The sequence below is a fragment of the Apus apus genome, chromosome 24 (genome assembly GCF_020740795.1).
Source record: "Apus apus isolate bApuApu2 chromosome 24, bApuApu2.pri.cur, whole genome shotgun sequence".
In the NCBI taxonomy this organism is placed as follows: Eukaryota; Metazoa; Chordata; class Aves; order Apodiformes; family Apodidae; genus Apus; species Apus apus.
This window is the reverse complement of record NC_067305.1, coordinates 2,793,303-2,814,823: the sequence shown is the minus strand read 5'-3', so window position 1 is coordinate 2,814,823 and position 21,521 is coordinate 2,793,303. Positions and strand designations below refer to the sequence as shown.

General features: G+C 57.2%; 3 protein-coding genes across 6 annotated transcripts in view; 1 reads left to right on the top strand and 2 right to left on the bottom strand.

Annotated features, from left to right (window-relative positions):
- Positions 1-3,611: 3,611 nt before the first annotated feature.
- Positions 3,612-12,921, top strand: DUS3L (dihydrouridine synthase 3 like). Its single transcript, XM_051639762.1, has 13 exons — positions 3,612-3,655; positions 4,780-5,110; positions 5,786-6,367; positions 6,975-7,016; positions 7,116-7,268; positions 7,345-7,461; positions 8,007-8,072; positions 8,160-8,270; positions 8,863-8,959; positions 9,866-9,941; positions 10,205-10,393; positions 10,483-10,611; positions 12,730-12,921. Exons 1-13 carry the CDS (start codon positions 3,612-3,614, stop codon positions 12,800-12,802), a joined length of 2,010 nt encoding a protein of 669 aa, XP_051495722.1. The 3' UTR covers positions 12,803-12,921.
- Positions 12,922-12,948: 27 nt separating this feature from the next.
- On the bottom strand, positions 12,949-16,626 carry LOC127394158 (la-related protein 6-like). Its single transcript, XM_051639968.1, has 4 exons — positions 16,475-16,626; positions 16,057-16,267; positions 14,870-15,620; positions 12,949-13,166 (listed from the first exon to the last, which is right to left on the bottom strand). The coding sequence occupies exons 1-4, from the start codon at positions 16,624-16,626 to the stop codon at positions 12,949-12,951; spliced, it is 1,332 nt and encodes a 443-aa protein (XP_051495928.1).
- A 2,236-nt stretch (positions 16,627-18,862) lies between these two features.
- The window catches only part of RFX2 (regulatory factor X2), a 63,958-nt gene continuing 61,299 nt past the window's right edge, over positions 18,863-21,521 (bottom strand). For 3 of the 4 annotated variants that reach the window (XM_051639745.1, XM_051639746.1, XM_051639744.1), the window contains 2 exons: positions 21,265-21,307; positions 18,863-20,818 (listed from right to left, as the gene is read on the bottom strand). In XM_051639745.1, the coding sequence (XP_051495705.1) occupies positions 20,709-20,818; positions 21,265-21,307 (153 nt within the window). In that variant the 3' untranslated portion in view covers positions 18,863-20,708. The remainder of the gene's footprint in view (positions 20,819-21,264; positions 21,308-21,521) is intronic. The other variant, XR_007891589.1, reaches the window with a different exon arrangement.

The following is a 21,521-nucleotide window of genomic DNA, read 5'->3' as shown; positions in this document are numbered from 1 at the left end:
AGGCAGACTGTGGCTTTTGGGGGTCTTGGTGTGGGGGATGGAGACCCCCAGCACGTGTCCACGTGAACCATCAGCTTGCTGGGAGGAGGCTGAGACCTGGTGATTAGGGCAGGGAGGGAATTGGGGGGCTGGGGCATGAAACTAGAGAGGGGAAACATTTAAGCTTTCATCTTGGAAGCAGCTTCCTGATAGGAGATTTATGAGCAGTGGGAACAGGCTCCTTTGCAGAAAGGCTGGAGGAGCGTTTGCACGGGGCTTTAAAAACCAAGCCTGGATAAAAGAGCAGACAAGAGACATGAGGAAGGGATTTTGCTTTGACCAGAAGATGGATAGGACCCAGAAGGTGGTTCATTTCCAGCTCCCCTGCCCACACCCCCGTGGCAGATCTCACACCTGCCTCCTGTGGCACTTGCCCACCAAGGTGATGAAGCAGCAAAGGTTGTCAGGACATTCCTGCACTGCTCTGAAAGGCATCCAGCCACATGTGAGCAGCCCCAGATCCCTATCCCTGCTCTCCCCCCACAGCAGCTGTGGATGTGACCCCAGGGGCTGCCTCAGAACCTCATTTCTCAGCTCACACCTTGGTGTAGTAGCCAGAACCAGGGGCTTGACACATCCAGCTTCTCTGGCAGGGACAGTTCATTAATACCTGGGTCTTGTTTAACTTGGACACCGAAGCAGCTGAACTTTTTCTGACTTAGTTCTCCCTGTATAGATACATCACACTTTCCTCTAATCAACCTTTCCTCCTTTCCTGACTTGGCCTTTCCCAGCCAGTTCTGGGGGATTGATTTCCTTCAAAGCTGCTTTAGTGCTGCTGAAGGACATTGAGGTGACAGCTCTGGTGATCCCAGCTCTCTCTGCTCGCCCACCAAAGCTGTCCAGCTCAGGCAGCTGCAGCAGGGGCTTCACGAGCTCCTCTGGCCCCACTTCCAACCTCAGCATGACCTGACTTCAGCAAGAGCTGAAACCACCAGAGCAGCACCTCTCTGTACCAAGCAGACATCCCCCTCAACTCCTTCACCCTCCAGCAGCCACGGGTGGACACCGAGCTGCTCAGCTGCATGGAACTGAGTCCTCAGCCCATCCATGCTGCCCACACAGGCTGCAGCTGGCCCCAGTTCAGTGCCCACGGGGCTGGGGCAGAGCTGGCAATCCCAGCAGCTTCATGCTCCACTTCCAGACCCTTCTCCAGGGTCTGCTGGGAACCTTGCCTGAGGTTCAGGCTCATAAAACTACTGAGCCAATGCCCCGAGAAGGGATTAGATGTGAAAAGTCTGTGACCTCAGCTGAGTCCAGTGAGTCAAAAAGCACTCTCACTCCAGGCTTACTGCCCCACAAAAACATCAGTGAAACCATTTCATTAATCCCCAGGGCCTCATTTCCTTCCTTCCTTCCCTCAGCCAAGCTGAAGCTTAAAATAGTGTTTTACATTCCTCATTTTTCTCTCCAAAACTAACGAGTACCCAACCAGCCAAAAAAAAAAAGCTCTTCTGACATCAACCTGGCTCCATCAGGCAACCTGCCCACCCCTGGCAGCAGCACAAGCACCTTACCAGGCTCCCAGCTCCTCCCAAAAGACATTCCTGGGGGAGCATCTGGAGAGAACAGCTCTAAGGCAACAGAAAACAAGAAAAACACCAAAATTCAAGGCCCACGTGCACACACACAACTCTTAGGTGCCCAGGAAGAAGCTCAGGGCTTGGGGGCAACCCCCCCAAGGCCACAAGTGGCTCTTCACCAGCTTCCAGCAGCCCCCAGAGGGAAAAAAAGCATGGAAAAAGCACAAGTTACCTTCTGCCTCCTGCTGTTGGCTCCTGCATCAGAGCCCAGGGCTGGAACTTGCACTCCAGGCTGCTCTCCTGGGCTCAGGAAACAAAAGAGGTGATTTTTTTTTTTCATTTGGACAAATGGGTCTAGCAAAGGCCTTGGCTTCAGTGCAGGGAGGAGGGCAGGAAAGAAGATGGAGCAGAGGTCTTGTCTTTATTTGGACTTCACAGCTATTTCTGACCCTCTGGGCAGCCCAGAGCCAAACCAACAAGAAGGCTGAGCAGGTGGTGGAGCCTGACTGCAAAGAAGGGACTTGAGCCCAAGCTGGGAAGGAAACCTCACCCAGGAGAGCTCAGAACACACCACTCCATGAGACAAGAAGCCCCTCACTTCAAGATCTCTCTTGCTTGAGGCCCCTGCACACCAGGCACGAGCTGAGAGCAGCACAGATGAGGCACTGACCCTTTTTTTTACCATTTTACCATGAGGCACTTACCACTTGCTATGGACAGGGGCTTTCACGAGTGTCCCAAACACACAGTGAAGATGTGGCAGCTCCAGAGGAGGGAGCAGAGGTCAGTGTGTGCCATCTCACACCAAACATCCAGCAGCTGGGTTTTTCAGCCTGAACTTCCACCCACACACCAAGCACAAGGCTTTGTGCTCCAGCCAGTCTCACGAGCACCAGCCCTTACTCATTGTCTTAATGGGGCAATCCCATTAATGCAGCCACCAGGGATGTGAAGCAGCAGCTCACACCTGCAGTCCCCTTCGAGTTGGCTGCGTGTCAGAGGACAACCCCAGAGATAGGATGGCCTTGTCTCACAGCCCCTCCACCCTTCCTGCAGCCTGTCCACAGCAGGAGGAAGGCACAACTGGACACAGCCTGACACAAGAAGCACAGACCAGCTCTTCCCGTGGCCAACAGAGGTGGAAAGATGAAGCTCTCCCGGGCCTCAGCTGGGTTGAGCTTGAAAACATTTCCAAAGGGCAACACGGAAAATCCTATTGTTGGAGCAGTGGCAACAGAATCCTGCCTGTGGGACAGGTCTGAGGCAGATTTACAGCTCTGTGCAACAGATGGCTCATCCCTAGCAACTGGGCCTTGCATTTACTGCTTAAAAAACCCAGACAAACAACACCACGACCCAAACACACAAACCACTCACACCAGGTGTGGAGCAGAGACGCCTCCAGCTCACAGCTCTGACAGGGCAACGGGGCTAAACCTCCTCCCCAAAACCACACAGCCCCTCAGAAGCCTACAGTGGTTGGACTCCACGATCTTGGAAGGTGTTTTCCAACCAGAAGGACGCTGTGACACCGTGACAAAGGGGTTTTGTGCCCTGCCCCTCAAGACACAACAAGCCCTGCTCAGAGAGCCAGGCCTGGCAGAGCAGCTGGTGCTAATCCAGGCTCATCCTGAGCCCCTCAGAGAACGGCAATGCCCCAAGACAGACAGAAGCCCTCAAGAAGGGAGGCCACCTCTCTCAGGGCCACCCAACCAGCTCCTCTCCCCACTCGGGGGGAGCTGCCCACGACCCCCCAGAGCCAGCCCTGAGCTCAGGTGCTCCGCAGGGCAGCAGGACCTGTCGAAACAGCCAAAGCCTTTCCCGGGGGGGGAGGCTCCCCAACAAGCCCAGAGAGCTCACAACCTCCCACAGCCGGACGGACAGAGCCCTCAGAGCCCCCCCTCACAGCCCGGACAGCAAAAACCGCCCCCACTCCGGCCCGACCCACCCGCCGCTGTGAGGCGGCCGCCCCTCAGCCGGGCCTTTTATAGCCACCCCGGGGCCACGCCCCCGTCACGTGTTCCCGCGTCATCCCCCGCGTGCAGCAAGATGGCGGCGCCCGTGGCGGCGGGAGTGGCGCCGGTTCGCGCCCGGTGAGTGCGGGCCCGGGTCCCCCAGCCCCGGGACGGGCCCGGCCCGGCCTCACCCTGACCCCACCCTGAGTCCCGGCCGCGTTCGGACCCTCCATAAGCCCCCGGTTCATGCCTGGCCCCTCCGTAACCCCTGGGTGCGCGTCCGGCCCCTCCATGTCCCGCCTGACCCGCCATGATCGCCCAGACCCTCCTTAACGCCCAGATGTGCCCAGACCCTCCTTAACCCCCCAGATGTGTGCCCAGACCCTCCTTAACCCCCCAGATGTGCCCAGACCCTCCTTAACCCCCCAGATGTGTGCCCAGACCCTCCTTAACCCCCCAGATGTGTGCCCAGACCCTCCTTAACCCGCCAGATGTGTGCCCAGACCCTCCTTAACCCCCCAGATGTGTGCCCAGACCCTCCTTAACCCCCCAGATGTGCCCAGACCCTCCATAACCCCCCAGATATGTGCCCAGACCCTCCATAACCCCCCAGGACGTGCCCAGACCCTCCTTAACCCCCCAGATGTGCCCAGACCCTCCTTAACCCCCCAGATGTGTGCCCAGACCCTCCTTAACCCCCCAGATGTGTGCCCAGACCCTCCTTAACCCCCCAGATGTGCCCAGACCCTCCATAACCCCCCAGATATGTGCCCAGACCCTCCTTAACCCCCAGATGTGTGCCCAGACCCTCCTTAACCCCCCAGATGTGTGCCCAGACCCTCCATAACCCCCCAGATGTGTGCCCAGACCCTCCTTAACCCCCCAGATATGTGCCCAGACCCTCCATAACCCCCCAGGACGTGCCCAGACCCTCCTTAACCCCCAGATGTGTGCCCAGACCCTCCATCACCCCCCAGATATGTGCCCAGACCCTCCATAACCCCCCAGATGAGTGCCCAGACCCTCCTTAACCCCCAGATGTGCCCAGACCCTCCTTAACCCCCAGATGTGTGCCCAGACCCTCCTTAACCCCCAGATGTGCCCAGACCCTCCTTAACCCCCCAGGCCCTTTCCAGACCCTCCATAACCCCCCCAGGCCGTGCCCAGACCCTCCACAGCCCCCCCAGGAGGTGCCGGCCCCGCCATCCCAGCCCCCCGCTCCTCTCCCCCCCGCGGGGCTCACTCGGGCCGTGTCCCCGCAGGTTTCTGGCCACCAAGGAGCAGTTCCACGCCTTCCTGCGGGCCCGGGGCCAGCCCGGCGGGGGCGGGGGCGAGCGGGAGGAGCAGGGGGGCGAGGAGGAGGAGGAGGAGAAGGAGGAGGAAAAGGAGAAGGAGGAGAAGGAGGAGGAGGAGCCCCCTGCCAAACGGGTGAAGTCCGAGGAGCTCGGTCAGGACGGGGAAGGCCGAGAGGATGGTGGGGCAGAGGAGAAGGAGCCAGGGGAGAAGAAACGTGCCCGGGGGCAGAACAAGAGCAGACCCTGCATGAAACCCAACCACTACGAGCAGAACAGGCTGTGCCCCTCGGTGACACAGGTATGGCACCAGGCCCTGGGCTGTGCTGCCCTGGGGTGGCAGGTTGGGAACCTGCTGGGCCCCTCCTGCTGGAGGGCTTGAGGGTTTTGTGTTTAGGTCTAGGAAGGGTTGTTGAAGATGGAGCCAGAGCAGGGAAACCCCTCCCTGTGGGGTGGAGGTGGCAGGGGGGCTGTGCTGGCTGGGAGAGGGGGAGTAGGGTGAGCTGAGGGGTCACAGGGAGTGTCAGCTCCCCTGGAAGGAGGGTGCTAAAATGTCCCCTCAGGTGGGAATGTCATAGAGTCGTGGCAGGGTTTGGGTTGGAAGGGGCCTTAAAAATCCAGCCCCTTGGATTGGCTGGGCAGGGACCCCTCCCACCAGCCCAGGCTGCTCCAAGCCCCATCCAACCTGCCCTTCAACACTGCCAGGGATGGGGCAGCCACAGCTTCCCTGGGCAACCTGGGCCAGGCTCTTACTGCCCTCATGGGGAAGAGTTTCCTCCTAAGGTCTCATCTAAATCTCCACATTGTCATGCACTGCCCTTCTGTGGCACCTGCCAGCAGCCACCTCCCTGGGCGGGGTCCCTGGGGGTGCTCAGAGCAGCTCTGGGCAGTCGGGGCAGAGCCAGGCTCCCCTCCCTGCTGGCTGGGAGGTGGCCCTGGGGGACAGAGCTGTCACCCTCCTCTCTCTCCTTGCCAGGGATGTGCAGAGAAGTGCTTCTTCGGCCGGCGGTGCCGCTTCCTTCACGAGGTGGGCGAGTACATGGCCACCAAGCCAGCTGACCTGGGCCACACCTGTGTGCTCTTTGAGACCTTTGGCAAGTGCCCCTACGGTGTCACCTGCCGTTTTGCCCAAGCCCACCTTGGGGATGGTTACCAGAACATCATCAACGAAGAGCTGGCCAAGCAGTGGGCAGGAAAGTCGCTGGTGAGGAACAACCTCTCCAAGGAGCTCCAGCAGCAGCTGCGCAAGAGGAGGTTCAGCTTCAGGAAGGCTGAGGAGTATCTGCGGGGTCTGGCCAAGCTTCGTGGTGATGGTGGGAAGGGAGGCAAAGCCACAGGGTGTTCTGCAGAGGAGGAAGAGGTGTCCAACTGCACAACCCCCCAGGAGGGGCTGGGAGACAGCCCTGGATGTCCTGTGCTACCAGAGCGGGGAGAAGATCCCAAAGCCTTGCAGAGTCCTGGCCCCACAAGTGGGGAGAAGGTTTCTTCTTCCATCCAGACAGTGGGGCCAGTGACAGATGAAGACCTGATAAAGCTGAGGTCATGTGAGAAGAAGAAGGTGAGACTTTGGTTGAGGGCTGCTGACTCTTGTGTGCCTGTCAAGTGGTTGAGATGGTGCTTGGGAAGACAGAAGAGAACTCTTAGTTGGGTGGGAGGCAGGCAGAGGTCTCCTGTCATGAGGAGAAGGATGCAGGGAGGTGAGCTCTTGGGCCATGGAGGGGTGAGAGTCAAGAGAAGCTGCAGCCTCTTGCACATGAAAGGGCTGAGCTGTTAATGAGGGTGGGAATGATGAGCAAGGATAGACCAGGCCAAGGCTGGCTGGGATCCATGGTGCTCTCCTGGGGTGAGAGCATCACCTCCTTCCTCACCTCCTCATCACCCCCAGCTTTGCACCCAGCCTTGCATCCCTCTATATCCAGAAGTGCTCTGAGTTCTCTCCAAGCTGAGCAGTGAAAACAAATTCAGTGGTTCCTGTTTCTGGTGCTTTTCTCCAAACGAGACGTTCTCTTGGAACAGTTGAGGTTCTCAAGCAAACCCAGTGATTTCCTGGGTTTCTCCCTGAGTTTCACTCAAGGCAAGTGATAAAACTGCTGCCTGGAATCTCTTCCTGTTTAACCACTGCTGGTTCAGCCCTACTAACATGCTCCTCCACCCTTGTTTTCCAGCTGGACATCCAAGGCAAGCTCTACTTGGCTCCGTTGACCACGGTAGGTAAAGGATTCTCTCCTTTTGTCATAATTTCTTGTTGCCACTTTTGGCACAGAGCAGATCTCCTGACAAACCACCTCTCTGTGGTTCTCCTCCAGTGTGGGAACCTCCCTTTCCGAAGGATATGCAAGAGCTTTGGGGCAGATGTCACCTGTGGGGAGATGGCTGTGTGCACAAACCTGCTGCAGGGACAGTCCTCTGAGTGGGCTCTCCTCAAAAGGCATCACACCGAAGACATTTTTGGGGTTCAGGTGGGTGCTGTCATCTCCATAACCAACCACATGAGGAGAAAGGCTGAACTCCTTGCAACTTGTCCTCCTTTGGTAGCTGGAGGGAGCATTTCCAGACACGATGACCAAATGTGCAGAGCTCCTGAACCAGACAATTGAAGTGGACTTTGTAGACATCAACGTGGGGTGTCCCATTGACCTGGTCTACAAGAAGGTAAGATGACATATTCTGCAGTGTGTTCTGCTTCCTTCATCCTTGTCTTCTGCCTCATTTCCTATTACCTGATCTGCTCCTGCCAGTCTGACCCAGAGCTCCCAGTTCATTTATGGGCACTGGATGTCAGCAAGAAGATCAGCTGAGACATGAGGAGCAAGTTCTTCACTGGGAGGGTGGTGAGACACCCTCAAGGGCAGGTTGGAGCATCCTGGGCTGGTGGGAGGTGTCCCTGCCCATGCAGGTTGGATCTAGATGGTCTTTAAGGTCCCTTCCCACCCAAACTGGTCTGTGGTTCTAGGAAGAAGGTGAACAAGCTGTTCAAAGAGCAGGGAGGGCTTGGCTGCCTGGCAGCAGAAGTTGGGAGGGAAAAGGACCGTGGGTTGTTTTTTTTGTTGTTGGAGTCTTCTTTCTCCAAGTCTTGAGATGCCCCAAGTCTTACCTGCATCTCCTGAGGAGAAAGCAGCTATTGAGCAGCTCCAGGGAGACTCTTCACTGTGCAAGGAGGCAGAAGCTCTTGCCTGTTGCTGCTTTTTGTCCCCCAGGGAGGAGGATGTGCCCTGATGACTCGGTCTAACAAGTTTGAGCAGATTGTCCGAGGGATGAACTCGGTGAGTCCAAGCACCTCCAGGCAGCAGGAGATGAACTGGTGGAGCCAACTCCTGCCTCAGCCTGGCCTCACCCTCCCATTTCTGCAGGTGCTGGACGTCCCACTGACTGTCAAGATCCGGACAGGGGTGCAAGAGAAGATGAATGTGGCTCATAAAATCATCCCCAAGATCCGGGAGTGGGGAGCATCCATGGTCACGGTACAGGGACACGTGCTGGGCAGGAGGTTGTTGGTTGGTGTCTGGGGATCTCCACTGCCATCTCAGCCTAGAGCATGATGGGGGGGTGACCTTACCCTGCCCCACAGCTGAGCAGCTCCCTCTGACACCTTTGCCCAGCTCCCTGCTGCCTTTTGTTGTTTCCTGTTAATAACAGATTAAAATTCAGGTGCAGGGAACGTTTTCCTGGGGCCTTGTATCCGTTGCAGAGAGAGGTGGTTCCTGCAGTGCTCTGGGACAGAGGCTTCAGCCAAAGAAGTGACATTAAACAAAGGGGCTGGGGAAGCCACGGGACCATCTCATTTTCATGGGGATGAGCAGTTCCTGCCCACCCTGACTGTTCCCTCTCCCTGGGAAGTCACTTCTTGCTCTGGTTTCCAAATAGCTGCAGCATCACCCAGCCCTGCTGAACGCTTCCACAGCCTGCTCTGTTCCCAGCTGCCTGGGCTGCAGATCCAGAGGGATCCTTTTCCCCAACGTTGCTTTTGTTGAAGCACATTCCTCCAGTGCTCCCTTTCCCTCCTGCCCCCTCCAGGACGTTCCCTGGGGTCTCACTGTGACTTTTCTCCCCCAGCTCCACGGCCGCTCCCGGGAGCAGCGCTACACCAGGGGAGCTGACTGGGCCTACATAGCAGAGTGTGCTAAAATAGCCACCCCCATGCCCCTGTTTGGTAGGTGTTTCAGCTGGTTTCTTGGGGGGACTGAAAGTTTGATTTAAAATACCTTAAAAAAAACCCCTCCAGGTTGTTCAGCCTGGAGAAGAGAAGGCTCCAGGGAGACCTTAGAGCACCTTCCAGGGCCTGAAGGGGCTCCAGGAAAGCTGGAGAGGGGCTTGGGACAAGGGCAGGGAGGGAGAGGACAAGGGGGGATGGATGAAAACTGGCAGAGGGAGATTGAGGTGAGACATGAGGAGGGAATTCTGGAGTGTGAGGGTGGTGAGAGCCTGGCCCAGGCTGCCCAGGGAAGCTGTGGCTGCCCCATCCCTGGCAGTGTTGAAGGGCAGGTTGGATGGGGCTTGGAGCAGCCTGGGCTGGTGGGAGGTGTCCCTGCCCATGCAGGGGGGTGGATCTAGATGATCTTGAAGGTCTCTTCCAACCCAAACTATTCCACAATCCCATTATAAAAGACAGGCTCCCAGGGACATTCAGCCTGGGGAAGAGTTGGAGGATCCCTCCTGCTGCTCCCTGGAGGGGGTTCCCAGCAGCTCTGTGCACCCAGGTCTGCCCGTGGGCAGATGATGAGCACTGAGCAGAGCAGGAGAGACAGGCAGGACACACAACATTTGGGATTTAGCAGGTATTTTCTCCCTTGGGCACCGTGGCACAGACAGTCCCAGCTAAACCTCCAGGGCAGGAGTTGGGAGGAGAAGAGAGGAGCAGGCTCCTTTTCCTTGGAAGGGGAACATCCACCAGAAACATCCCTGGGAGTCTGGAAACAGGAGCCCTAGAGCCTCTTTGGATAATCTGACTTTTGGACCCCGTGTCCTTTTTTAGTTTTATCCCATGCCTGGATTAACTCATTTTGACTTACCCTCATGTATCACTTTGACCTCTGGCTTCTCCTTTCCTTCTGGACAGGAAATGGTGACATTTTGTCTTATGAAGATGCAAATCGGGCCCTGCAGACGGGGGTCTCAGGAGTTATGATTGCAAGGCAAGTGCCTCTGCTTCCCCTTTGCTTCTCAGCTCTGGTAGTGCCAGAGGGCCAAAAGAATGAGAAAAACAACCTCCACAGACCCCAAACACGAGAGGTTTCCTCTTGGTGAACTAAGTGGTGAAAGCTTCACAGGAGCTTTCCTGCTGGAATGAAGCTAAATCCATGAGAATTGGCTGGTGAAGAAGTGCTGGAAATTGGCTTCTCAGAAGCAGCAGTCGTGGGAATAACAAGGCACTGTTGGTTTGTTTTTTTCCCTGCAGAGGGGCACTCATCAAACCCTGGCTTTTCACTGAAATCAAGGAACAGAGACACTGGGATATCTCCTCCAGCCAGAGGTTTGATATCCTCAAAAACTTCACCAACTATGGCCTTGAGCACTGGGGGTCAGATACTCAGGGAGTGGAGAAAACCAGGAAGTTCCTGCTGGAATGGCTCTCATTCCTGTGCAGGTAATTCCTCCTAGGAGAGAGGGTCTTTACCACAGGGATCCTGCACCCTCTGAACAACATCTCATGGTGCTCTTAACCTTTCACTGCAGGTATATTCCAGTTGGTTTATTAGAACACCTACCTCAGAAAATTAACGAGCGGCCACCTTATTACATGGGGAGAGACTACCTGGAGACACTGATGGCAAGCCAGAACGTGGATGATTGGATTAAAATAAGGTAATAAAGCATTAAGTTCATTTAAATTGCTAGGAGGGGACATTGCAGAGCCCCACCAAGTCACTGTGTGCACCTTCTGCAGACCATGACTCTTTCGCACTGGTTGGAGAGGCTGTAGGAAAGCAGCAAAGGGTTAAACCAGGGCTTTGAGGTGCTGGCTGAGCTTGGAGCTGCTGTGAGGAGCTCTCTCAGTCCCTGGAGCTGCTTCAGCAGGTCATCCAGCACCCGTTGCAGAGTGAGGCCAGCTGACCTCTCTCATGACATGCTTTCCATCCCAGGACAGTTGTAGGAAGTGACAGAGAAGAGCAGAGCAGTGGGACATCTCAGGGGGACAGCATCTGATCCCTCCATGCCCTGCCAGGACAATCCCACCCTGCCAGGCCCAGGCAGTCCCCATCTCCATCCCCAGACTCAGACACCTGAGCAACCCATTTTCCCCATTTTTCAGTATCTGATTTCTGCAGCAAAGTGCAGGAACCTTTTTTCCCCCTCATCTGTGAGCCCTCAGATACTGGCTTGAAATGATTTTGCAAGCTCAAAGGCACCTGGAATGAGAGCTGGGAATGAGAGCTGGGAATGAGAGCTACTTCCCAGCTTGTGGAAACAGAGATTAGCAAAAACAGAGCATGGCTACAACCTCCTCTGGTTTTCCTAATCCTCATCCATTTTGTTAGAACAGCTGCCTAAAGCCACATTACAAGTTTGGATCAGAATTTTTAGATGCCATTTTTCAAGCAGAATCTGCCCACATCAGGCTACACCAAGACCTGTGGTCTCTGCAGTGCCAGGTAACAGACATTTCCAGCTGCACTGCATGCAGCTCTGAAGCCCTCAGCACAGGAAAGATACAGACCTGTTGGAGAGAGTCCAGAGGAGCCACGGAGATGATCCAAGGGCTGGAGCAGCTCTGCTCTGGAGCCAGGCTGGGAGAGTTGGGGTGTTCAGCCTGGAGAAGAGAAGGCTCCAGTGAGACCTTAGAGCACCTTCCAGTGCCTGAAGGGGCTCCAGGAAAGCTGGGGAGGGACCTGGGACAAGGGCAGGGAGGGAGAGGACAAGGGGGGATGGATGAAAACTGGCAGAGGGAGATTGAGGGGAGACATGAGGAGGGAATTCTGGAGTGTGAGGGTGGTGAGAGCCTGGCCCAGGTTGCCCAGGGAAGCTGTGGCTGCCCCATCCCTGGCAGTGTTGAAGGGCAGGTTGGATGGGGCTTGGAGCAGCCTGGGCTGGTGGGAGGTGTCCCTGCCCATGCAGGAGGTTGGATTTAGATGATCTTGAAAGTCCCTTCCAACCCAAACCATTCTGTGATTCCATGATAAGAACTCACCAATTTAAGCCAATGTAGGATTAATTCATTAAAGCTCATTTTCCTGAGACATGAACCAGAAGCAGGACTGAGCACCCTCAGTTTCTGCTGTTGTGCTGTGGATTCAGACTCTTGCTGTGCAGTCCTGGGCCCTGCTGAGATCCTCTTGCTCTGACATGTCTCATGGAAAGTTTTAGTGATGCTGTGTTGAACCAGCATCCAGGAAAGAAGTTAAACCTCCTTGACCATCAAGAAAGTTACTCTGCTCTAGAAATATGTGTTCCAAAGTGTGAAAGAGCTGAAGTCTTTCCCTGGGATGAATCTGATTGTAACAGAACTTACATCATTTCAGGATCTGACCTTAATACTTCTTGGCACCAAGAGGGTTTTGGCTCTGCAGGAGCCCAGTGAGAGGTGGGGGGAGGTTTGCAGAGGCTTGTGTTGATTTCAGGCCTTGCTGCCAACAGAAATTCAGCTCCCCAAGCTCAGGAACCCCTTTATGCATCAACTTTTGGTGACTCCCCAGCAAGGACATTGCCCTTGTCAGCCAGCTGTGTCCCTCCAGTGCTGGGCTGGGGGTTAAAGCTCAGCACCAGAGGTGTTTGTGTGCAGCAGGCCTACATTTTCAGGAAGGTCAAGGTTGGTTTGATATGTCTAACTGCAGCCACCAGCAGTGGAGAGTCACAGGGCCACACAGCAGCTGGGTACCAGTGGCTCTGTTGTACTGAACCTCTCCTTGGTTTTTGCTTTGGTTTGATTTTCTCCCTTCCCTTTCTCTCCTTCCCTCCCTCATTTTATTTCTTTATTTCTTCCAGTGAGCTGCTTTTGGGACCTGTACCTTCCAACTTCACCTTCCTGCCTAAACACAAGGCCAATTCCTACAGGTAGGGCTGCTGGAGCCCTTTTCCCTGGCATCCAGTCAAGAGGAGCCATCAGGCTGGAGCACCTCGAGGAGCAGGGCTGCTCAGCTCTGCTCCAAGATGAAATAAAGTTGTAGGTTTTTAAAAGTTGCAGTTGCCTTCACACCCCCAGCATCAGTCCCTGCCACAAGTTCTACAGATGGCCTTGCAGGATCTTGCAGCCAGAGGTGCCTCGTTAACAGAGAGTTTAATTAACAGGACCCAGGCCAGGAAGGGATCTTTGGCCTCCAGTTCCCAGCAGTTGTCATCCTGACTCCCCCACATCACACTCTGCTCTCCTACTGGGGACCCTGCTCCCAGCAGGATGTCCTTGGTAGGGCCAAATCCTCCACCTACCAGGAGGGGAAGTTCTGAGGGAGTCCCTGTAGTGCAAAACAGCCCCAGCATCTCATCCTGGGATGCTGAGCAGAACCCAGTCCTCCCTTGGGAGCCCACAGCAGCTGGTACCATCTCCCAGCTGTCACACACCCAGGGAACATGCAGCCCTCTCCAAGAGGGATCTGGAGCAGCTTCTTCCTCCACCCAGGAAACTAGAAGACCTGACAGGACTGCTTGAGGGAGGGCTGGGGGAAAACATGTCACTGAGTGACAGTGCAGGCCCTTCCCTCACACACTTGGGGTCCTTTTCCCCATCTCTCTTACTCCAGAACGTGGCAGCTCAGGCAGTGGACACGGCAGCATTTGTCACGGGGCACAAGGAGACTGTGGGTGCAGCCTGGTCCTCACAGCACAGCTGGATCAACTTGCCATTTCTACCCTGTGCTACTTCAAAAGGAACAAGCATTTACACCCACAGCCCCCGAGAACCACCTGCAGGGTTTGGGGGCACCCCAGCCCCCTGCAACCTTCTCCCCGAGTAGCTTTGATGAACCCTTTTCTCTTTCAGTGCCACCCAGCTGGCCCCAGGGCTCAGTCCCTGCCAGCAGGGCAGGCAGTGGGGCAGGGGTGGGGGGACATTGCCCCTTCCCCAGGGCACCCAGGATAGACAGGTCCCAGCAGGACCCACAGACACAGCCCCACACGGACCAGTAGAGCCCCTGGGCAGGGACAGAGCCTGGGGGGGCTGGAGACACACCACAAGAAGGTCTGCACAGCTTTGGGCTTGATCACCACCAGTGTCCCCTCCAGCAGGGCTGGGGGCAAAGCCCTCTGAAGCCCCCAGGCAATCAGACCCTGCCTCAGGTGCCACCACACTCAGCTCCAGAGCCTGGCCTTGCCTCACAGCTGCAGCAGGAGAGCCCCAAATCACCCCCAGGCTGGCCAGGAAAGGAGCTGCAGGGCAGGCTGGGACCCTCCACCCCCTCTCCTGGCTGCACCTGGGGCAGCCCCAAAACCAGCAGAGTGGAAAACAATAATAAATCACTGCACCAGCAAGGAAGTGCCTGGAAACTTCATCTCCCTTTATTGCTCATTTCCCATCCCAGCTCCACAGCCCAGGGCCAGGGCAGCCCCAGCACCCTGGGGAAGTGGCCACATCTCTCCGGGTCTGGCTGGCAGGAGGTGCAGGGGTTTGGGGGGGGCTCACTCTGGACCCCCCCCCAACAGGCACAGTCCCCTCTGCAGGGCACGGCCCAGCTCCCACTCAGCATCTCTCCCCACACGCTCACCCCAGCATCAGCCTGGCCACAAAGCCCCCCTGCCCTGGAGCAGCTGCAGCCCCCGCCACCCCCTGCAGCTCTCGGGGTGGGGGGGGGCACGGGGGGTTGTTCTGCTCGAGAGAAAAAGGGGGAAAAAAACAAACAAACCAAAAAACGGAAAGAAAAACCCTTCAACCCAAAGGTCAAGGAGCCTCAGCGCCGGAGGACGAGCTCTCCTCTCCCAGAGCTGCTGCAGGAGCCCCGGGTGCCCTCGGGCAGGTGAAGCGCCTGGTCCCGCGGGCTCAGGGGCTCGGGTGCCTGCTTTGCCATCAGGGCATCACCAGGAGGGGCTTCAGCATCGGGGCGGGGGCTGCTGCACCAGGGCAGCCAGGCCCTGCTCCCCCAGCCACCGCAGGGGCTGCGGGGGCTGCAGCAGAGCCCGGAGCAGCTCCTGGTACCCACGTTGGGCTCCAGCGGGGGGAAGATCTTGCTGGCCAGGAGCAGCCCGGTGAAGGCCTCGCTGAACGCGCCCGGCCGGTCGCTGCTGGGCCACGCGGGCGCTGGCGGATCCTTCTGCGGGAGGTTGGGAGGTGATGCCAGGGGACCCTCCTTCTCGGGGGAGCTGCAGAGCAGGGAGCCCCCCAGGCTGCAGGAGAACCCCGGGGCTGCCTGTGCCTTCCGAGCCGGCCGCTCCTCCAGCTCCCTCTCAGCCCCAGGTTTCTTCTTGGGGCACTTCCCGCAGAGCCGGACCACCCTGATGCTCTCTCCAGCCGGGTGGCTCTGGTGGCCCAGGTCCTCGAAGGCCCTTCGGGCACTCTCCAGGCTCTCGTACTCCACCAGGGCACAGCACTTGCTCAGCAGCTCCGGGAAACGCGCCGCGTACCTCCGCACGTCCGAGGGCAGCTTGCGGCCCGGGCGCAGGATGCGGATGGAGGAGATGGCCCCGAAAGGGCTGAACATCCTCGTCACGGTCTCCAGGAAGTTCTTCTGGAGCGGTGGTGGTGGTGGTGGTGGTGACAGCAGCAGCACCTCCTGCTCCTGGGGCAGCAGCTCCCAGGCCAGCAGCAGTTTGCTGGGAGGGACGTTCAGCAGGGCCTCGGGGACGGGGACCCGGCGCCGCACTTTGGTGCCCTCCTCGTTCACCTCCAGCAGCGCCGAGAAGCGCAGGGCGTAGAGCGTGAGGCGCCAGTCCCGGGTCAGGTACTTCACCTGGGGGGTGACAAGGGGGGACCCCCCCCCAGCCCCGTCAGCCTCTCTCCAGGGCAGGCTGCACCCCCCCAGCTGCAGCCACAGCAAGGTGAGCTCCCCGCTGCTGCGCCAGCGCCGTTCGGCTGCTGCAGAACGTCCCCTGGACGTGGCAACAAGTCACGTCACACCCAGCGGGGCGTCCCTGCAGCCCTTGGGTGAAAGGATCTGGGGGAGCTGCGGGCAGAAGGGGCAAGCCCAGCCCTGGGGTTGGTTTAAGGGCCATCCACACCCTTCCGTGGGTGGAGAACACATCACAGGCAGAGAGCAGAGCCCACCGGTGTTTTGCTGGGGCGTGGGCAGCCCGAGCTGAGCCTGGAATTCTCTCTACACCCCACCTGGGGCAGCCAAGGCCCACCCAGACACCCAGCTCAGCTGGGCAGTGCCACGGGGAGCCTACCTTCTTGAAGGACGTCAGCAGTTTGATACTGACAAAGCCCATCTTGTTCTTCTGGACGTGCTTCAGGAGGAAAGCATCCTTGGCCAGGTTCTCATCCGAGAGGTAAAACTCCACCTGAGCCACGATCCTCCGGACCAGCTGTGGGTCGGGGATGGAGTAGTTGCAGCCCACCAGCTCAGCCCCCAAAGCATTGCTCACATCACAGCAGCCCCTGTCAGAGCAGCAGGGACACGGGTGTGAATTGGTGGCTTTTGGGACACACCTGGTCTCAGCCACCGCAGAAACACCAGAGAAGCCCCAGCAGCTTTACCCTGGCTCCAGAGGGGCAGCCTGCGAGCACCAGTGCCAGACTGGGAACCAAACCCCATCCCAGACAAGGGACACGTTCCCTTGGGGACAACCAGCAGCTCCCACCTACCCGTTGAAGCTCTGGAAGAAATCCTCCTGGGCGGGCAGGCTGAGCGAGCAGCTCCGCGGGGGAAGGAGGAGGTTCCTTGGTGGTGGCTGCTGGGCACTGCAGCTGGGCTGGGAACCCAGCCCCGAGCCCACCCCGGAGCTGCCCGACAGCATCGTCCTACATCTGGGACAACAGAAGGGAGAAGGAGGGTGCTGGGAACCTTCCTGGCAGAGCCCAGCTCTGGCTGCAGCCCCAGGTAGGGCTGGGGGAGCAGGGGCAGCTCCTCTCTGTGTCCTTACCTGCTCTGCAGCACTGGGGAGGGTGGAAAGTCCTGGCACTACATCCCAGAGCCCTGCAGGCAACAGATCCCAGCCCTCCCCACCAGGCTCCAAATTAAGGCAAAGGGGGGGAAAAAAAAAGGGAAAAGAAAGAAAACCAAAAGCAAACCCAAACCAGTCCCTCAGAGGAGCAGGCTGCTGGTTTATATGAGCAGCCACCCAGAAAGAGCCCACTGGGAGGGTTATGGACCTGCCCCTACCCACCCACCCAGCCCCACCTGGCTCCAGGTGAAGCCAGTTTGCATCTCAACCAGCCCCAGGTGGGCTGGGGGCAGCTGAGCACCTCCTGCCACCAGTGGGCAGTGGGACTGGGACTGGCACCCAGGGGGTCAGTGAGTTGTTGCCATGAGGCACCTCGCTCTGTGCCTCAGTTTCCCTGTCTTGAGTAGGGAAGGTACCAGTCACCTGGAGGGGGAGGGAGGGTTCAATCCGGGGCAGTTTGGGCTCCCAGGGCTGGCAGAGGTGGGCAGAGGTCACCCTGCAGTGACACTCACACTGACATCTCCACAGGGACACAGGAGAGGTGGTGGAACCAATGGGGGGGATGTTCTAACAGGAGCATTTGGAGCTGTGCTTTGCTTCCCACTCACGAGCAGGTGTGCTCGGGGTCAAGAGGTGCCCAGTTCCCCAGGGGGGAACAACCTCCTTCTTCCAGCCCTGAGACTCAGTATCTGAGGGAAGAGACTCGTGCTGGCCCAGCCATCCTAACAAGACTGGGCACAATCCAGAGGGAATCATAGAATCATGAAGGTTAGAAGGGACCTTCAAGATCATCCAGCTCCAACCCCCCTGCCATGAGCAGGGAACCCTCCCACCAGCCCAGGCTGCACAAAACCTCCTCCATCCTGGCCTTAAAAACCCCAAGGGATGGGGCATCAACAACCCCCCTGGGCAGCCCATCCCAGTTCCTCACCACCCTTAGAGCAAAGACTTTCTTCCTAATATCTCACCTAAATCTCCCCTCTCAGTTTCAAACCATCACCCCTTGTCCTATCACTGTCTACTCTGATGAAAAGCTGAAATGAGCAAGAAAGATGCAGAGGGAAGGAGGTTGAGGCTAAACCTTCCCCTTCCTGAAGGGTCAGAGTGGGAATGATCTGTCACTTGTCACATCCCTGTCTCACTGCTCCCATCTTCCACAATTAGTCTGGATGCACAAGGAGAACACGCTCCTCACAGCCCCGTGCCCAGCAGCAGCCTGAGCTCCCAGCCTCTTCTGACCTCTGGGGTGAGGAGCAATATTAAATATGACCCCTCCAGACCAGCTGCTGTTTCATGGGGAACCTGCCTCCCTGCAGACAACAGATCTCTGGCCAAAACTGCTTTAATTAGACTGCACTGGGCAGATCCTGCACCTCCCCCTGGCCCTGCAAGGCTGCAGCATCTGCCTCACATCTCCTTTCAGTGGTTAAAGAAGAAATGGGACCACAACAATCCTTGTACAGGCCTGAGCATTGGATATATGTTTATTGCTATTCAGGTGTAGCTGGGAATTGGGTGCATATGGGGTTTGGGTGGTTCTCCAGGCTCCTTGCACAGTCCTGCACAGCTCCAGAGCTGCTTGTTTGCACATCCCTGGTGAGCAGAAGGTGGTTGGGCTGGGTCAGCAGCTGCTGCAAAGAGGAGCCAATGCCCCAGCTGAAGTGAATTTCACACCCAGTGGGAGCAGGGAAGTTCAAGCCTCGGTTGCTCAGCTCTGCTTTTTTTTAGCCCACCTGATCTCAGCAGCAGGATCTGAAGTGCAGCCTCTGCCCCTGGGAGTGTTCATTGCCATTATTTACAGATAAATCCAGCTTCCTCACTTGTCTCCTGCTACTTTGATAGGAGACATGTACAGACAAACATCACCCTGACAGACAACAGGAAGAGGGAAAGATGTGCCACTACACACACTTTCTTTTTACTTTCCATTAGCAACAGGTTTCCAAGTGTCACAGCTACCTTTAGTACCATTTGGAAAGAGTCAAGAATACATTTGGATAGAACATAGTCTGATGCAAATGGACACGAGGCCCCTGGAAACAACTCACATCAAATATTGTATCATCAGAAAGAAGAATAATTAATAAAAGCTATTTAAGACACAGCCTTTATTCACAGAAAAGATTTGCCCTGGGGTTTTGTTTTTTGCAGTTTGGCTTGAGGACAGATCCCACCCTCCCCATCCTCTGTTGTCCACAACCATCCCAAGACTCCACGGGACATGGGGAGGGAGAACAAAACCCTGCAGGGGCAGGAGCTCCCCCAGGGACCCACCACCACGAGGCTGCTGCAGGAGAAGGCAAAGCAGGAGAAGGCAAAGCCACCCAGCCAGGGGAAACGCTGCTGTGGTGCTGAGCCCTGGGGTGTTTTATGGGAGCTGGAGCTGTCCTGGCCCACCCAGAGCAGGGGGACACACCAGCCCACCCTAAGGCACTGCAGTCACACCCCCTGCCCCTGCTCTGGCTGCAGCCCCACCTGCAACACCAAGCAGGACATCAAGGGAGAGTTGTACAAAAACCAGGAGGTGGGACCAGTCCCCTCTGCCTGGGCACCCTGGCCAGGTTGGGGATTGTCCCTGGGAGCGGCCACGGGCATCAGGGGACAGGGGGAACCAACAGGCTTGGTGAGCAGGTGCTGTTCCTCAGAGTCCTTTGGTATCTTGAGCTGGTCTGAGAGTGTCCCAGGAGCATTTGCAGATCAGTGATGAAACACCAGGCTGGGCAGACACAGAGCAGGGGGAGCACGTGTCCTGTTGTCCCACAGCACACGTGTCAGTCCCTGAGCACACGTGTCAGTCCCAGAGCACACAACATGTCAACCCCAGAACACACACATCAGTCCCAGAGCACACAACGTGTCAGTCCCAGAATGCACACGTGTCAGTCCCAGGGCACACATGTGTCAATCCCAGAACACACACGTCAATCCCAGCACATACATGTGTCAGTCCCAGAGCAAACACATGTCAGTCCCAGGGCACACACGTGTCAGTCCCAGGGCACACGTGTCTGTCCCAGAGCACACGTGTCAGTCCCAGGGCACACACGTGTCAGTCCCAGGGCACACATGTGTCAGTCCCAGGGCACACACGTGTCAGTCCCAGGGCACACACATGTCAATCCCAGCACATACATGTGTCAGTCCCAGGGCACACACGTGTCAGTCCCAGGGCACACACGTGTCAGTCCCAGGGCACACACATGTCAATCCCAGCACATACATGTGTCAGTCCCAGGGCACACACGTGCCAGTCCCAGGGCACACACGTGTCAGTCCCAGAACACACACGTGCCAGCCCCAGGGCACACACGTGCCAGCCCCAGGGCACACATGTGCCAGCCCCAGGGCACACACGTGCCAGCCCCAGGGCACACACGTGCACCCTCCTCCAGGCCCAGGTGGATGTGCAGCCCTGTCCCCAGGGGGACACACAGACCCGCTGCCCTGAGCTCCCTGACGAACGATTTGGCAAAGTCAGAGCCAGGACAGCTGGTCCGGAAAGGCTGGAGGAGAAGGCTCAGGGATTTTTCCTTCTTCTTGGGCACTGATTGGTTCAAGTTTGTATCACAGTGAAGTCTGAGAAGTGGGGAAGAAACCCAAACCACCTTCCCTGAAAGAGAAAGCCTCGTTTTCCTGCCTGACTCAGGCCAATCCTGGCCAGGCACGTCCCACCGTCGCTGCCCACGGAAGCTCCATCACTCAGCAGGGAACTCTGGACCTTCTCCCTCCAACCAGCAGCAGGCAGGAGGAATCCAGGGGGACAAACCAGCCCCATCCCACCGGGCTCAGCCCTGGAGCCCATCCTCAAACACAAGTAAACATAAAAGAGAAACTAAGAGGCACTAACAACACAGGTAGGGGGGAGGCTCAGGCTCGTGACCTCAAGCCCGGCTCCGGATGGCTCCGTCCAGCTGGGGAAAAGCCAAAGCCCTGGGTCAGATCTCCTGCAGGGAGTGGCCGGGGTCGCTGCGTTCCCGTTTCACCAGAGGTTCCCCCACGCTCCTGGAGACCGTGTCCACCTCGCTGCCCAGGTCACTAATGTCATCTGCAAAGGACAGGGCTCAGCATGTAACAAGGCCACGAGTAACGAGCGCCGGGACAAGAGGAAACGGCCTCAAGTTGTGCCAGGGGAGGTGTAGGTTGGGTCTTGGGAACAATTTCTTCACAGGAAGGGTTGCCAAGCACTGGCACAGGCTGCCCAGGGCAGTGGTGGAGTCACCATCCCTGGACAGGTTTAAAAGTCATGAAGATGTGGTGCTGAGGGACATGGGTTAGCAGTGGACTCGGCAGAGGTGGGTTAATGGTTGGACTTGATGATCTCAGACATATTTTCCAACAGAAATGATTCTATGATTCTATGAGAGTGAGGACTGGAGGGGAAGAGGTTCTTCTTCCCAACAGAGCAGGGTGGAAGGGTAAGCATGAGGTTCCCCCCTCCCACAGTGATTCAACCCCAACCCAGTGGGTCTTCCCTTGGAGGAGAGGAGGTACCTTTGTCCAGCAGTGTGGGGGACAGGGATGCGAGGTCACCAAACTGAAAGAAAAAGGAGTTACAAGGTAAGTGAGGCTTATGGAGACCTGGAGGCACCAGCCCTGCAAGCTGGCATCTGTGTCCAAGCAATTCCAACGAGCAGCTCCCAGGAGAAACCACAAGCATCAGCAGTGCTAGTGGTGAGGAGCAGCAAGCAAACCCAGCCCTGTGTTTTGGGGAAAAGTCTGACATGAAACCTGTGCAAAGACCACACACA

Bases quoted from the DNA above. Each gene is read 5' to 3' on its own strand.
- DUS3L (XM_051639762.1), top strand. From the start codon at position 3,612: ATGGCGGCGCCCGTGGCGGCGGGAGTGGCGCCGGTTCGCGCCCG. The intron at 8,073-8,159 runs GTGAGTCCAAGC...CCATTTCTGCAG, and splicing joins TTGTCCGAGGGATGAACTCG to GTGCTGGACGTCCCACTGAC. The intron at 10,394-10,482 runs GTAATTCCTCCT...CTTTCACTGCAG, and splicing joins TGGCTCTCATTCCTGTGCAG to GTATATTCCAGTTGGTTTAT.
- LOC127394158 (XM_051639968.1), bottom strand. From the start codon at position 16,626: ATGCTGTCGGGCAGCTCCGGGGTGGGCTCGGGGCTGGGTTCCCAGCCC. The intron at 16,268-16,474 runs GTAGGTGGGAGC...CTGCTCTGACAG, and splicing joins TTCTTCCAGAGCTTCAACGG to GGGCTGCTGTGATGTGAGCA. The intron at 13,167-14,869 runs GTACCAGGAGCT...CCCTCCTGGTAG, and splicing joins CCCGCTGGAGCCCAACGTGG to GTGGAGGATTTGGCCCTACC.